This window comes from Cryptomeria japonica, chromosome 7 (assembly GCF_030272615.1).
Source record: "Cryptomeria japonica chromosome 7, Sugi_1.0, whole genome shotgun sequence".
In the NCBI taxonomy this organism is placed as follows: Eukaryota; Viridiplantae; Streptophyta; class Pinopsida; order Cupressales; family Cupressaceae; genus Cryptomeria; species Cryptomeria japonica.
This window is the reverse complement of record NC_081411.1, coordinates 845,043,982-845,061,904: the sequence shown is the minus strand read 5'-3', so window position 1 is coordinate 845,061,904 and position 17,923 is coordinate 845,043,982. Positions and strand designations below refer to the sequence as shown.

The window sequence follows — 17,923 nt, the reverse complement described above, 5'->3', positions numbered from 1 at the left end:
GTCCACAGCTCTGATACCAATTGTAAAGTTCTGATGCCAATAGTTAGTAAGATGAGAAGGGGGGGTGAATCATACAAACTTAATCTTCAATATATTCAACAGATTCAACCTCAGTAGCTTATACTTTAGAATATGTAACCAAAACTGTAAAACATTCAAACTCATGAACAGATAACATCACAACACATATAACACCAGATTTAATGTGGAAACCCAAATAGGGAAAAAACACTGTGGGATTTCGGACCCACTAAGAAATATACCCTTCTAGAGTATGCTCGGTTAAAAGAAAATCTTGTTAAAGATTACAAACACATTGCTAGATGTGAACTGGTTAAGGGACTTCCCTCAGGCTTGTTAGAGTCTTGCACTTTTTTAGAAGTGACCTTGTGAAAGGATTTCAAACACTCATTTAGAATGTTACCTTGCTAGAGGATTTACAAATAAGATTGTTAGGTCCACTCGGTTAAGAGATTTCCTGTCACTTACAAAATAAACAACAGTAATAAAATATATCTGCAACTTCACATCTGAAATGCTAAAGCAGATTCTTATTTTCTCAAAACAATCTTTTCATAAGACTTATCTAATCCCTTGATGGCCTTGCTAGGCTTCTCAATCTGTTCTTCAATTAGATCTTCAAGCTTCTGAACTCGGTAAACATTTCTATAGCATCATTGTGCATACATTTTCCCTCATTCATTGGTTATCAACAATTCCTTATTTATAAACAATTTCCTAACTGCTTAATCTCCTTGATCACATTTCCCATGGTCAATCTTAGCCATCAGATCATTAAATTGGACTAGGTTCAATGTATCCTTCGATCTAAAAATGTTTTACCTCGCCTTGGAACCTGCATTCCTTCCTAGGAACGTGTGCTAGGTTATTATGGTTCAATCTATGCTATAGATCTTCCTCCTATATTTTCATTGTCGTAGATTCTTAACAAACTTCTTGCATGACATACCAATCATTTATTCATCTCCATCTCATTAGCATCCTTCATTAAATAATGCTTTTATCCATCCAATGCGATTTATTATAACTCGGTTGTTACTCGATTAATACTGAACTTCGCTCGGAAGACATTCTACCTTTGTTAACTGATATCGATAACCTTAGGGTTTACTGACTAGGTTCCTTGCTCAGTGACATAGTACAATATTAAACTTATAATCAACAACATGTGTAGGATATCAAAACAATCAAAACAACATGATCTCATCATTGTCTAACTCGGTAATAGTTGCCCATTGAATAACTTATTTCTCCCCTTTATTATCATATTCTTTCTGTATCACTTACCGACCACTTAATACTCATCAACACATACTTCTCAAGATATGGCAACATCATACTAAATCAGAAAATCAATTTCTTGACATCAATGATAAAATAATATTATTAAGACAGTAATCATCCTTCTTCAGTTATATCAACAATCTCCAACAACCTTCTCAATATCCTTATTGAAATGCCAACAAAAGAGAGAGAGAGAGGGGAGGTATAGAGAGATCTGAGAGGTGGATAGAGGGATTGGGAGAGAAAGAGAGACCTAAGAGGTGAAGGGATGAAAGGTGAGAGAGAGAAAGAGAGGGTGAGAGATAGAGAGAGTCTGAGTGAGAGGGAAGAAGGGGTGGAAGGATATTACAAGAGACTAGAGAGAGAGAGGTGAGAAGAGAGGGAGAGAGGGAGAGAGTGAGAAAGAGAGGTAATGAGAAAGGGAGAGAGGGAGGGAGAGGGGAGAGGGAGAGAATGAGAGAGACACACCTAAGAGAAGGCGAGAGTGAGATAGAGAGATCGAGGATGAGAGGGAGAGACTTCAGAGATAAAGAAAGAGAGAGAGAGAGAGAGAGAGGGGGGGGGGGGGAGGTAGGGAGGTAGGGAGAGAGTGGGAAAGAGATACGCTTGATAGAGGAGGAGAGTGAGATAGAGAGATAGAGGAAGATAGGGAGAGAGACTTAAGAGAGAAAGAATGGGAGGGAGAGAGAGAGAGAGAGAGAGAGAGAGAGAGAGGAGAGAAGAGGAGAGAGAGAGAGATAGATAAAGGTTGATAGCCAGAGATGTGATAGAGAGAAGGAGAGAGACTTGAGAGAAAGAGAAATGGAGCGAGAGGGGGAGAGAGAAAGAGAGTTAAAGGGAAAGAAATACTTGACAAAGGAAGAGAAAGGGAGGGGGGGGGAGAGAATGAGAGAGAATGAGAGAGGGAGACACTTAAGAGAGGGGGAGAGAGTGAGAGATAGAGATATTTGAGAGAGGGATATATGAAAGAGAGAAAGAGGGCAAGGGAGATGAGAAAGAGACGGAGAGATACCCAAGAGAGGGAAGAAAGTAGAGAGGGAGATGCCTAAGAGACAAAAAGATAGGGGTTAAGGAAGAGAGAGGGGGAATGTAGGGAAGAGATGAGAGACATAATGCTAATATGAGCATGCTGATTACTGAAATTTGAATGTCTGAAATTTATAAGAATACTCAAAAAACTAGAATCTGCATTATAACTCGTAGAGATCTGGAACCACTCTCAAACATCCTGACAATATATACATAAAATATAACTTAAAGTATAAGAAAGATAAAAGACAAAGAGAAAAATAAAAGACAAAGTATTTAATGTATATATCTTACTGAAAAACCTAATGAAATGTAAGTGAATTGCATTTTATTGACAGACAGAACCGTGTACGTGGTTTCAGTTTTTAAACCGCGTACGCGGTTAGTATGTTTCAAACCACACACGTGGTTTAGCTTTGGTTAGGCTCGGCAAAACGAGCCTAAACGCGTATGGGGCTCTTTAAATTTGAAATACCCCATGCGCGTTTTGGTGTTTTTCACATTTTTTTTTTGGTGTGTCCACTTTTCTGACCATCATCTTTGTGCACTTACCCAGTGATTTATTGGTGAAGGGTGAGCTTGTTGAAAAAGATAGATGAAAGTAAATCTATTTGATGAAAATTTGAAATTTCAATGTAGTAGTACTAAAATTTCAAGAAAAAAAGGTATGTGTATGTCTACATATAACTTAAGTATGAGAATTTTGGTTTGTTTGTTTTTTTGAAATTTCAATATAAGTATAGGACACATCCCTAGATATGTCGCATATTTTTTTGTAATTTTTTTTGCAAGTAAATAATTAGTTATGATTTTTTTTATCTTTATAAAAATATTAAAAGTGGTATGTTTGTGCACCATAACTTGGTCAAAACTTCATGAAATTATTATTTTTCTTTCTATCTTGTAGTATGTGAAGCATAGAATATGTAACATCTTTTGGATTCAAAAAATGTGAAATTATTTGAAAGTTATAGATGTTTCAATCTATCTATCAATCAAGAGTATAGTCATAATGCATGTAGAAAATCAATAATAATTAACTATTAAATTCAAAACAAGGCATAATTTATTTTGGTGGAAATTTGATGATTTTCCTAATAAAACCTTTTTGTTTCATTAAAAACGGATAAAAAAAAGTCATTAGCACAAGAGTGAAGTCTAGAAAACCAAGGAAAACTTGTAAACACGTTTTTGCTATTGAATTTCCAAGTTTGGCATGATCAAGCCAAATCCCAAAGCAATCTTGAGGGAAATTCCAAGGCTAAAGTTTTTTGTTAAAAATTTTGGATATCCATCTTGAACAAATATTTTTTGTGAATAGATATCCATTTCTTTGTGCATGGTTTTTCATTGTTTGTAAGTTTCTTTGTTATAATTAGTTTGTTATGTTAATTATATGTTTTGACAATCAATTTGTTAGTCTATATAATATATAATATAGTATAATATCATATATAATTATATATAATATAATATTATATATAATTTATGATATTAATATATAATATATATTAACTGTTATATATATGGTTGATATAGCATTCAATATTATAGATATCCCTCTATTTCTCTCATACTCTCCCTCTTGGACACTCTCTCCCTCTCTCTACATGTGTACCTCTCCCTCTATCCCTCCCTCCTTACACTTTTCTCTACCCACCTCTTCTCATTTCTCTCTCTTTGTACCTAATACCTTTATCTCAATCTCCCTCCCTCCAAACCTCCTCCCTCTCCTACTATCCTACTCCCCCTCTCCCTTTCTCTATACCTCTCTCACCTTCTCTCTCTACTTAGATCTTTATCTCTCCTCGTGCCCTCTCTCTACCTATATCTTATTTTATCCCTCCCACCTTACCTACATCTCTTTCTCTCTCCTTCCCTCTGTAATGAACTCTCTCTTAAATGTCTCAATTACCCTTCCTAGTTTTCCTTTATTCTTATTTCTTTCTCATTTTCTTCTAGTCTCCACATATTACGAACAAACAAAAAAATGTTGTAGGAAATTCATCCAATAATGCTACACATTGTTCCTCCTCTTAGAAGCACATGAAAATAGAGTCTACTACTCTTTGTCTCCCTCTATCCCTCTCACCCTACCTAAATATATATTTCACGAGTTCCCTCCGCTTATCCCTCTATCTCTTCCACCTTCTCTCTCTCTCTCTGTTCTATCCCTCATGACCTCTCTTGGACACCTATATTTCACTTTATCCCTCCCACCTTACCTATAACGTGTCTCTCTCCCCTACCCTTTGTACTTGTCTCTCTCATGTTAGTCACCCTTTCTAGTCTACCTTGATCAATTATTATTTATTTCCCAGGTCTCTCTCTCTCTCTCTCTCTCTCTCTCTCTCTCTCTCTCTCTCTCTCTCTCTCTCTCTCTCTCTCTCTCTCTCTCTCTCTCTCTCTCTCTCTCTCTCTCTCTCTCTCTCTCTCTCTCTCTCTCTCTCTCTCTCTCTCTCTCTCTCTCTCTCTCTCTCTCTCTCTCTCTCTCTCTCTCTCTCTCACCCTTTTTAGTTTTCCTTGATTCTTATTTAGACTTTCTCACCTTCTCCTAGTCTCAAATCCTACAATAAGCTCAAAATGAACATTCAATCTTAGATTTGAGGTATGAAAACATGTGATGCATTTTGTATTTTGAACCATTCTTAACTCAAGACCCAAACCCTAGGATCATATGAATATGCAATTTATTGACTAAACACTAAACTCTAAGGTGTATTGGTTCTAAACTTTCAAATCTATTTTACATTGTTGAATATATTTATTTGAATCACAAGATCATTTAAGGCAAAACTTCTTAATTAAGACTACAATCATACAAAATGAACATGGAAATTTGTATCATAATTATGAATGAATCCAATTTTAAATTGGGGTTGAACCCAAAATTTTGTTTAGCTCATTCATGGCAAGTATTAAGAATAATAACATTAAATCTCACGAAATTCTAATGGTCAAATTATAAATATGAAATAAAATAACTGAAATTAAATCTCAATAATTTCTAAAATTAAGCTTTCAATCCTACATTTACATCTTAATACAACTTAAAATTCAACTCTCAATATGAGATTTAAATATCTGTATACCAAACTCTAACACATTTTTCTATCTTGTCCCAAAACCTTAAGATTCTAGTAATATAGACTTTTGTATCTAAAATACATATTCATTAAATGCCAATTTTCTTATTTTTTAAACAAAATACACATTTAAGTTTTTAATTATTTCTTTGTGTAGGCAACTCAACTTCTACAAACAATCTTGCTTTGTTAGATTTGAAAAATTCTCTTTGGATAAAGTAAAGTTTACATGATTTGATTAACATTGAACAAGCATTTACCTTTGTGTAGGTTTAATACGTCAATGATATTGTCTGACAGTCTGCATTGGAATAAAGGTAAAACAATGGTTTTGAAGTCAGATTTCCAATCGTTTTTATCTTTAATAAAGAGATATCATTGGTTTTTTAAAAAGCATGCATCAACTGGTGTATATTTAAAGATGCATTACTATTGTTGTAATGACATTGTGAGAAAAGTTGTGAAAGGTGGAAGGTATGTTTGACAGGAAATTTGAATTCTTTATCATCAGCTTGTGTGAAGTGAAACAGCGGTATTTTAAATAAAAAAAATTTGCTACAAAGTGATTAAATTTTGTATAGTGCCTTTGGCTTAGCGATTTGATATTGGTAGGTTTATGGTCATAAGTTCAAATAACACCCTTATTTTTTAATAAGAGTTATTTTTTTGAGAACATAATATATATGAGTGTATTTAAAAGATTGATGAAGAAAGGTAGGAACAATGCTGGTCACACTGAAAAAGGTGTATTTGAATTTAATCTTACATCTTCAAGTTAATGACACACTCATCAAATGAAATCTATGAGATTTGTGCTTTCAATTTTTTGTGAAGTTTCCTTCTCTTATAAAGTGAGGGTGCATCACACTTTCATACTCTTGATTGGATTCCTTGTGATAATCAAATCAAAGAAATTGTCCAAATTTATAGATACTTGGAATATGGCATCCAAAAGGATGGATAATGATAATTTTGATGATGGTGGACCAATATTCATATTTGCTAACAGTCAAGAAAGATCAAAATCCATTTTAACGACCTTTGATATTAAAGAACTTGCAATCATGGTGATTAAATTCTTCTGAGTGTCAACTTCATAAAATTGATTAGTTCCTTGCATGTTACTAGAGGCTAGTGGGATTAGAGGATGGAGAGTTTCCATCATCTCAAGTTAGCTTCTCACTTTGAGATTGTGTCTTGATTGAGAAGTTTTTTTGGTATTGCTTTCCTTTTTTAACTTTCTTTGTTCATGTTGATAAATTTGAAGAATGCACGTATTGTGAAGATTGATTTTGGAGACAGGTTCAAGATTTGGTATTGAGCTCAATATGGATTGTTGTCCAGTAAGCTTCTAAGATTATGATAAATAATTATATCCTTTTGTGATCATCAAACAATTATGGAGCTTTATCATAACTCAATAGGGATTATTATCAAATATTTCAGTTATTTGTGATTTAAGAGTTTGAGACTAAGAACTCAAGAATTCATCTTGAAGCTAGACCCTTTCAGTGGTCACGAGGCAACTTGATGGAGCCCCACTTAATTCAAGATTTGTTTCTTTAGGAAAATATCTTCTAAAAAATATGTATACGTATTATATAACCAACAAGTTTTGTGATGTAAGCCCTAACGGGGGGTCTGTTGGCAAGGTGAAGTTTGTGTTTGCATGGGTACATTCGTAGGAACAATGTAATAAGAGGGAATGTCAACGTGGTCTATTACCTTGTCCACTTGTGATTTAGTGCTTCAGTTATTTCAAATACATCTCTCTTATATAAAATTATACATTATGCATCAAATGAGATCAATCAAGCATTTTATTCCACACTCTTTTATTTCTTGTGTGCAGATATGCTTTAGAAGAAGTTTAATCTAGTGATGTATTTTCTATAACTCTCTCTTTCAACATTTCATTTCTTTTAATTTTACATTTAGATAATCAATTTAAATATTTTTCTATCATTTTGAATATCCTATGAGCATTTTGAACTCATCATTTTCATTACGCACATATAAGGGTTTGATCGAGTCGTATTCATACTTTTTGTCATGCATCTAGGCTAGATGGCATAACAAGACAACACGTATGTGATGTGCTAGTGATCAAGGTAGAGGCTTCTAAAAAGTTACCACAAGTTTCTCAAAATTAGAATTTTTTAATTCTGTTAAAATAATTTTATAATTTATCTCTAAAAGAGAAATAGATTCACCAATTTGATATAGTTGGACATTTTACATTGTAAATTTGTAATTTGTTGTTGAGTTGAAATTTTTATTTATGTAAAAAGGATAATCAAGGTATTTAAGAATTATAATAATTTTTGAATCATCCTAGCCCTCACCTTTATATACAAGAGTCTTCTATGTTATTTTTTATAAATTTTGTCTTGTATGCATTGTAGCATTATTAACATATCTTAGTTTAATTTGCTTCTCTCTTGTGTGGAAGGCTTTTTATTTTGTAGAGTGTTCTTGTTCCTTTGAGTCTTTTTGGCGACTCTAACAACAAAACATGTATATGAAAGCATTCCATCTATGTAACGTAAGGCTAATAGTTAGGGAGTGCATTATATAGATAATTAGGGTTCAATGCTTTACATTGGGCCATTATATCTCATCTTTCTTGTTTAAAACTATTTTATATTCTTTATAGCCACACACCTCTCACATTAAGAAAGTTCTTGCCAGCAAAGATTATACAATCATAAACAAAGCTAGCATGATGACTTTTCCACTTTTTAGTTCACAAGAAACTTCATTCTGAGAAGAAATCTATTTAAATATCATTTATCCTATTTATTTCTATTTGTGAATAGTGTGTTCTTTTTCTTTGATTATGTTAATTGATATTGTATATTTATTTTTATGTTCATATTGTTTATGAGCTCGTCCTTCATATGAAGTTTTTTCCTTTATGTAATACTTGGGATCATCACAAATTATGATGAATTAAATGAGAGCAATATTTGGAAGACATAATGGAAGATGTAGCTTTTTTTAGTGTAAACAATCCTACAAATCTTTTCCATAGTTGCAATAGATTTAGTGTGAATTAAATTAATTTATAAAAATAATTTCTTTAGCCTTTTTCGTTGAAGTGACAATCCTTAGTGATAAGATTGTAGCTTCAAAAGATTTTTAGTGGGTTGGATCTACTAAGATTCCTTAGTTGGTAGGAATAAGAGAGAAAACATTATCATAATTAAAATATTAAACCATTTAGATGGAACATTGTGGTGTTTATAATAGTTTTGAGGCTCCTTCTCTTTCCTATAAAAGGGTAGCCTATTCCAAATTCCTTTTCCTTGGGTGATATAGTTATAGTATATAATTCTCAAATTCTCCATCTCTTCAATTTATACATTATTTAATTTAAAAGGATTTGAGTAGAAAATATCTAGTGTTTTATTATAAAAATGATCAAGTCTTGTGGAGATCATCCTTCAACTAAATTCCACTTGGTGTAACATTGCGGCCCCTTCCATTTCCCTGATCAAATTTGGTTTCTTCCTAGTTGAATTTAGGTTTGTTGTGAATCTCAAATTTGTGTAGAATAACGTTCAATGGCTATGTAGGAAAGTTGGTTTGTTTGTATTTTATTGGATACTTTTCTTGATCCCAACTTGGTTCCTATCATAAAGATCTTAATGTGGGTTCACCTTTGTAACCTTCCATCAAGTTATAATCTATCATTGATTCCATATATGAATTGTTGGGTGCTTTATTTTAATGCCAAGAGGTATTCTACAATGACAACAAGGGATAAAGTGTAATGGTGTGAATGTGTTAACAAAAAATCTTACCAATTATCTTAAATTTGACAATCATTTACACATCAAAATATTAAAATTTAATAATAAACTTAATATTTCAAAATAAGAAACACAAAACTCGTTTCTATATATGAAGTAAATTAAGATAGTTTGAAAATAAAATAAAATAAAACAACTTCTAATTGATATCTCTCAACATTTTTAAATACATAGATATTTCTAAGATGTTTATATTAATAAATTATTTTATTTAAAAAAAAAAGACTCAAACACATTCTCTCATAAATATAAAAAATATTTTAAATATATAGAAAACATCTAATACTTATTTGATTTGTAAATGAACCAAATCAAATGAGAACATAAAAAATAATATCAAATAAACACTTGTGAATAAACCGGAGAACTCAAATCATTGCTGAAAATTATAAATAAGATTCAGTACATGAAATGTGCTTTAATCATAAGAGTGCTAGACATAAATCCCAAAAGATAATATCAAATAAACATTTGTGAAAGAACTCAAAAGATTCAAGTAGATGCAATGTGCTTAATCATAAGGATGCTCTAGGATCCATTGATGGGATCAAACGGTCTCTATAAGTTTCTCAAATATGTCCATGTGGCAGGCCTCCAAACCCAGGTAGAACTGCATCCCCTTCTTGTCCTCTGGGTGTGGTAAAAATACTACAATTTTCCCACCCCCCGAAACCACAGGTCCTCCATACAAAGACTTAAAGCCTCCCTTAAGTTCAATTTCTCCAAATCCAAGATGCTTCCAGTTCGTTGCAAGAAATCCATTCTCCAAACCTTGTACCCCATCATGTAATTCCAACCAGTCTATTGAAGACCTCAAGTACTCATCTGTCATTCTATCCGAACCTTCCTGTAATTTCTTCACAATCTCACCAAATGCCTCTTCCTGCAGTTGTTTTCCAGTGGCTTTGGCACAGGCCGTAACTGTTCCATTACCTGCAAATTCCCATGGAAGAGGAGGAACAAACCTTGATCTGACCACAACCCAACCATAAACAAAGATCGATTACTACCAGCTAAAGTTTATAATCATTTCCTACTAGTGCAAGAAACTTATATCAAACATAAGAAAATCTATACAACAAATACAACACCTTGTCTCTACTGCGTAGTGAACGGTGGAAACATCTTGTGCATTCATGTTTCCAATTGAGATAGTCCTTGTCTGCCACACGTGCGCTAGAGCTACCATAAAACTTGAGCACTGCTTCACCCCGTCATCTGCTGCTTTCATTTTTAGGGTTTCAACCATTTTTCCTGATACAAAGAACGACTTGAGTACATATGCTTCCGGGACATTTCTGTGGGCCATCTTAGCGTGCCACATCTCCTTGTTTCTTTGCGTTGTTATTGACGAAAGAATCAGATGTGGGCTAGTTTTGGAAGGGTCTAGGTACTCCTCATGCTCGTACTTAATCTGGAGAGGAGATCGAGCCTTCAAGCAGCTTCGATCAATAACTGGTTCAAATGCTGGTTCACCTTTTACAGCCATGCACGTAAAATTTCTTGCATACCCTTCTAGGGCAAACCCATCCATAACACCATGATTTACAGTTGTTCCTAGAGAGTAGCCACCACATTTGAACCGAGTCATCTGCATTCCAAAACACACATATAGTAGTTTGAACAATCATTTCTGGTTTATTCGTCACAAAAAGATTTTGAATCTAGTATGACAAGCTACTGGATTCGATTGTGTGAATGTTTTTTTAATCAACATTTCAAATTACATTCCATGATTCATCGTCAGGATGCAAGTCAGGATGCAAGAGAGTTCAAGGAGCTGAAAAATAATGGAATGTGATTCGAAACGTTGATGGAAAAAACATTCACACAATTGAATTCAGAAGCTGCTCATACTAATCACATAAATTGTGGAAATCTACTAACATTGATTGACTTTGAATCTACTTATATGTGAGTGTAACATTCATTGAGAATCATACAAAGTAAAAATAAGAGTAAAACAACGTATAACTAATAATTTCTTTAACTAGGCTAAGCTAGCAAATATAAGAGCATTTATTTTTCTCACTAACTTGATAGGATAGGAGTGGCTCATTTTCTAGTGTTCGATTTGAAGATTCCGAGGTAAAGCAAAGTTGTGAGAATGCAGGATTTGGAATGGTGATATCCCCCAACTCTTGTAAACTTAGCTCGCTTGAACAGATGACAAAAGGCGCTCCTGCATCATTACAATCGATCTCAAACCTCCCTTGCTCTGAATTAAAAGTTAGTCTCCCACATAAGAAGTCGTATGCAGCCATGAGTCTGCTCAGCACCTCGGCGTATACAGCAACTATCAAGTCAAATGGTATTTGTGATGGAGCAGAGAAAAAGTGCACATATTTTATGACATAATGCACAAATTTTTGATCAAAATTGCTCAGAAACAATGTCCTCCTCTCATGGGTCTTCTCTGGGTGTAAAACTGAAAACTTATCCTTTTTAACTCGAAGATCGGAAACTAAAGAAACACTAGATGGCTTCATGCTTACAAGCTATTACCTTAGATCTCACACTTGCACTTACCTTTCAATTTAGGAAGCAAGATGCATTTCAGCAAACACAAGAACGTTCATATATAGGAAGCAAGCTGCATTTCTAGCAAGTAGAAGAAATAACTTGTGTTTATTGAATTAGGTGGACGTAGGAAGAGCGTGTTAAGATATGTAGTAATGAAGGATCTGAAAAGAACGTGGGGATTTAAGAGTCTTCGAGTAATGAAAGCTGACAAAAGTGGAATGTGGGAGAACTACTATTAATATTAATAATTGTATTTCTTTTTATGGTGGGTATTGTAATAATAATATTTATTGTTTAGTTGATAGATAAGTTATGGCATATCAATTTAGGGGTAGTTTGAATAATAATAGTATTTGTGTCTTTGTGGTGGGTAAATTGTAATAATAGTATTTGTTGTTGAGTTGGTAGATGAGTTATGACATATCAATTTAGGGTAGTTTGAATAATAATTTGAAATATTAGATTTATAGTCTTCAAATAAATGAAATCAAACAAAACAATATGAAAATTTAGTGTTGTAATGTGGGAGTTAAAGTCTTTCAACAATAGCAATACTAGTAGGTGTTGGTTAGTTGATATATGAATTATGGGATATCAATTTAGGCATAATATATATTGCAACCATGTCATAGGAATACCCACATTTGTACTATTGTAATCAAAGTATTTGTTGTATATTAACATTATTGTTGATCTATTTCATATTTTTTCATTTTAATTTTAACTTTTTTTTAATGACCTTTTATAGATAATATGACAAGATAAACACTCTTAAGTTCTTCCTTCAATATTCTTGTATGTGAAACTTGCCAATGGCTGAAATTTCTTGAGTAAGAGTTTATAGCCTCATATCCTACTATCATGTATTAGAATTAAAATAATAATATTCTTTTTAAGATAGTAAAAAATATTTTAAGATTGGTATTTCTCCACAAGTTTCATTTATTTGGTCCAAGAAATTAATTATGAATTATAAGTGAATTATGAATTATAAGAGATTCATTTATGTGCAAGTGGATGCACAAACCGAGTTGGCATGTCCATGGTGCTAAAATAATTCACATAAAATTTAAAAGAATTGAGTCAAATCATTACATATTTTTTATATCAGTTTTGAGTCATGATGGTCTTAGGTTAAGTCTAAGACAAGATTTAGACAAAATTGCCAATGTTGTCAAAAGTTGACAAGGCAACTTTTTGCATTATATGGGTGATTAGGTGTTAGTTGATAATACAAGTTCAAATGTTGGTTATAAGTGTTGGAGGAGGCTTGAATAACATTTAAATAATCTTTTCCTCGGTCAGTGTGGGGGTTGGATGATATGTATTGAGAATGTCACTGCAAATTTTGATTGTATAGTTTGAAAATTCTCATTTTTCCTTGTGAAGATTGTCTTGTTCCAAATGAAAATCTATTGGCCATGAAAGTGGTGTGACTCCACTGTGTTTAGTTTTTGGTTTCATTGAATTGCAATCTATTTTGTGAAAGTCACATCAAGTTTATTAAAAACTGTTAAAACCCTAGATCAGAGTAACCCGAGACAGTCCTAAATGGATTGGGGGTCATTTCCACATTGAACAATGCATGTAAATGAGTGGAATGACTCTAGGGACCATGTAATTTATTTTCCTTTCCAGTGTAAGGCACCATGACATGAAAAACATGTGCAAGGCTGGTGGATTTCATCAATTTTCTAAGTCTTAGTCTGCCAAGACAATGAATTGAGAGGGTTTGAGTGGAGAGAATGCAAGGGAAGAGTTACCAAGAGTTGGTGAAGGTCTAGAGTGATGCATAAGGATGTCACAAACCTATTCACAATATTGGAAGCCCCTAGATCAAGTTGAATGTCAAATGATTATGATTGTCCATAAATCCTTATGACTGTCACAAAATGACAGTGAGTTAAGTTTATGTGTTTGGTAAGGCTTGTAAGTGAGTTTTTGTTGATTTTGATGGTAGAGGAGGGAGTACAGGGGTTTACCATCATTGTGACAATCATTTGGAGTACTAGTAAGAGGGTATGGTCCATGAAAGCTTGATTGTTCTTGTTGACATTTATAACTCTCCCTGCACATAATGTGATTGTCCTAGATAATAGTAAAACAATAGTGAAAGTTTTTGTGACCTTTGGGTGGTTGAGAGGGTAAAGATCCATGGTTGTACATATTGGGAAGTCCTTGTAGGAGTGTCAAGGAGTACATTTGTTTGTGGGTATCTATTACATGTTGTGAGTTAGGTATTAGTGGAGATTGGAAGTCCTAATAGGAGGATGGTCTTGAGTGAGTGGCTACAAAGGGTGTTTGTGGTGTTTGGTTTGGATTTTGGATAGTTGGGATTGGAATTTAGACATGTTGGTTTGTCCTATTTGAATGTATGTCAATGGTTGGATGAAGGTTGATGAGAAAGGGTTTACCTTTGGGGTATTAAAACCTTAGGAGTATTTAATAACCTTGGGAGGGATCGTGTGAGTTAGTGAAGGGTTGTAGTTAGTGAAGGGTTGTCACCCATTTGAATAGGTGAGTTGGGATAAATATCTCCCCTAGTTGGTTGTGTGTGTGTGGATGCTCTAAATCATTGAGGATCCTATATAATACCTTCTATAAATCTCTAGATAGTATTCTTGTTGAGTCAAGCCTTGTATTTGAAGATTATTTCCCTTTCCAATATGAGCTAAGCAACATTACTTATGTTTATTTCTAAAATAGTTTCATATAGAAAGGGTGCATCAATAGCCTTGTTACTTGATCAAAGAATGTTGGAATATGAAAGTGCACCCTTTCCTTTAAACTTTTGAAGAGGAGAATAAGTAGGAGGAGGGGAGGAAAGACTAGATTAAGAACTAAAAATATTCACTAACTGACTCATTTTTCCATTAATTTTTTTCTTTAAGTGTTCATTATTATTGCCAACTAGATCATACTAATCCCCTACATGATTCACTACTAGGGTCTAGGATTAAAGGATTTGTGATTTTGTCTATTTCATAACTAAACACATTCGACACCTCAATGGAAAATTCATTTCCTCTTATATAATGCTACAACACAAATGTTTGTTCTAAACACTAAAATCTAAATTATAGACTAATATAAAAAATATCATAACATAGAAAACCTAATTTAAACTCAAAATCACTAACATAATAACAAGAATAAGAGAATGAATGTGTAAAATAATCCTATAATAATAATATGCTAATATTAAAAAAAATTCAAAAATGTTATGAAAATTACCCCTTGGACACAATTTTTGTATTGAATTAAAATTCAAAAAATACTCATCAAACCTAACATTGAATATACCCTTAAGTTACAAAGTAAAACTGCAAAGCTAATGATCAATGACACTCAATTTAAGCACAAAACAAAACCAAAAACTATACTTATTACTATATAAAAATAAAATTTAAATATTATCCACAAGTTCTCATGTTCGCAATTCCCTTATCACACTACAAATTACAAACATTAATTAAAGAAAGTAATATATGAGTCCCAATTTGAGTTCAAGCCCCAAATAATACACAACCTTTTTATCAATACAAAATTTAAATAGGGACCATTAGTCCTAGTGTGATTATCCCTTTTTAACACAATATAACTAAAAAAATTATAAAAAATTTCAAGTTATGCTCAAAATCAAACCCTATTTTGCATCAATAAAAGATTTAAAAATCCACCATAAGAACCTATATCAAAATATTATAAACATTTAAACATGGCTTATATATTGGTACTAGAAATATGATGATACAAAAATCCAAATTTTAAGTCAAATCCCAAAATATTAATGTAAGGTTTAGATGATATCTATAAAACTTTGTACTAAAAATCCCCTCAATATAGCTTGCAAGCTTATACTATAAATACATAGTGATAGAAAAATCAGTCTAAGCTTAAAAAAACCTAACCGTGGATTACAAGAGCCATTTTCTAACATTTTGTTGTATGAAGATCATGTATTTTTTCCTCCTTTATGTCCATGAAATTCATCCAAATTATTAGCTATGGTGACCACATCTAAAGAGGAGATGTCCTCTTTGTTGGTCCATTTTTGAACTCGATAAATTTAAACTTTTCAATCCTAGTTAATAGTTGGCCTTTTTCAAGTTTTTAAGTTCCAGAGTTCCAAATATGCCCGATTTCCTGATAGTTCCAAAAATGACTAATTTCTTGATAGTTCCAAAGTTTCAAAAATGGTCGATTTCCCGATAGTTCCCAAAATGGCCGATTTCCCGATAGTTCCAAAAATGGCTGATTTTTTTATAGTTCCAAAGATCCAAAAATGACCGATATCCCAATAGTTCAAGTGTTTTTATTCCTGATTTTTCGACTTCACTGATTCACAAGTCCAAAAATGTATCCGATTTTTTTTTTTGCAAATTTCTTAAATATAAAGACAACCCACCTAATATTTTGGTCTCAAATGTCCCCATTTTTAATTTTATGGTCATATGAGCTCATATGATATGTTATTTTAATATTTTATCTATGGAGCGGTATGGTTGGCAGGGCCAATTTACAAAGGAAGTACCTCAATTTTGTGAGTTTTTCAAAAATGGTTAATAAACCTATGTTTTATTTTAATTATCATTACTGCTCATAGAATTACATGGCCTCAAGATGCCCGATTAACCCACAATGTATTTACTTAAAAGTAGCTGGAGGAGAAATTAAAAATTTCTCACTTTCTCTATTGTTTATGTACAATAATTTAAAAAAATTTAAGATGTTTTAAATCATTTTGAGAGAAGCAATTTCATGTGAATATGAAAGGGTTATCTCATTCTTTTAAAAAGAATCAGTTACAAAAACTGAAAAGGTTGATTTGAGAGTCTTTAAATATGTAATTAACAGATTATGAAATGGAGGAAAAAGGGGGAGGACAACATTGTTTTCTTTTCTACACAATTATATTGTACAGGGGTGTTGTGTTTGTGAACTCACATTTTGACACTGAAGGAATAAAGAGGATATTTCTGAGGCTTTGAATTTATTAATGTTTTCTTTTAATTGCAACGAACTGTGCTTCTTTGTAATTACTTTTAGTGTCATTTTGTTATATTGGACTATGTATGTATTTAGTTCTAAACCTTTGAATTGTTGAAAAGGGTCTGTATATGGTGAAAATGGATGACAATAATAACAATATTGAAAGACTAAATAGATTCAACCACAAAACCCTAGCCTAACAACAACAAAGATCCACCATAACATATGAAGATTACCTAAGACAATGCAAACCAAATGAAATCACAAAGATTATACCATCACATGTTCGATAGGGTTTGAATCTTCATTCTTCCTATCTCCATTGATCTTGCTTGATATATTTGCTCTCAGATTTTATATGCACAAGAGCTCAACAAAGACCGGAATGTGGTTGCAAGTAGGATCGTAATGTAGTCAATTGAATGATTAGAATGCATAGAATGATTAGCTCATTAGGATCATTAGGGTTTGATAATGAAGGAAGCATCTCCTTATATAGAAGACACTATATGAAATGGAGGGATAAGATTGAGAGGTGTAAAAGGAGATCGGCTATGATTAGAGGGTAGGTAAAAGAAATAATAAAATAATGAAAGGGGTAGGTAGTGTATAAATTAAGAGATGAATGACATGTGTCATGAGTAGAAAAGGTTAATGAATTCATTAAATAAATAAAGATTTATTTAATTAATAGAGGAAGTAGGATAATTAAATAAATAAGATATTTATTTAATTTAGGAAAAGGATAATTTAAATAAATAAATGTATTTATTTAAATGAGAAATAAGGCTAGAAGAGGATAAATGAATTAATTAAATAAATAAAGATTTATTTAATTAATAGAAGAATTAAGCTTAGATAATTAAATAAATAAAATATTTATTTAATTAGACATGACAATTTTGGGTGTCTACATTTTGCCCCTCTTTGAGACAATGCGGCTTGTCGCGTTGTTTCAAAGAAGATAATATGAACTGATACAGAGTTGCCCTAGGATGGGAATGATATGCCCCCTCGAGAGATTGGATGAAAATGTCTGAAAAGATTGCAGACAATCTCTCGATAAGAAAGAGAGGCTAGAATGGACTGACTAGATAAAGTGACAAAGTCACGGGATAAAGAACAGTGACTCGGGAAACGAGGGCGAGGGCTAGGTTAGGCTATAAGATAGAC

At 32.8% G+C, this 17,923-nt stretch overlaps 1 protein-coding gene across 1 annotated transcript; it reads right to left on the bottom strand.

Annotated features, from left to right (window-relative positions):
• Positions 1–9,590: 9,590 nt before the first annotated feature.
• Positions 9,591–11,771, bottom strand: LOC131074841 (acyltransferase GLAUCE). Its single transcript, XM_058011553.2, has 3 exons — positions 11,272–11,771; positions 10,327–10,826; positions 9,591–10,206 (listed from the first exon to the last, which is right to left on the bottom strand). The coding sequence occupies exons 1-3, from the start codon at positions 11,722–11,724 to the stop codon at positions 9,783–9,785; spliced, it is 1,377 nt and encodes a 458-aa protein (XP_057867536.1). The 5' UTR covers positions 11,725–11,771; the 3' UTR covers positions 9,591–9,782.
• Between the last annotated feature and the right edge of the window lie 6,152 nt (positions 11,772–17,923).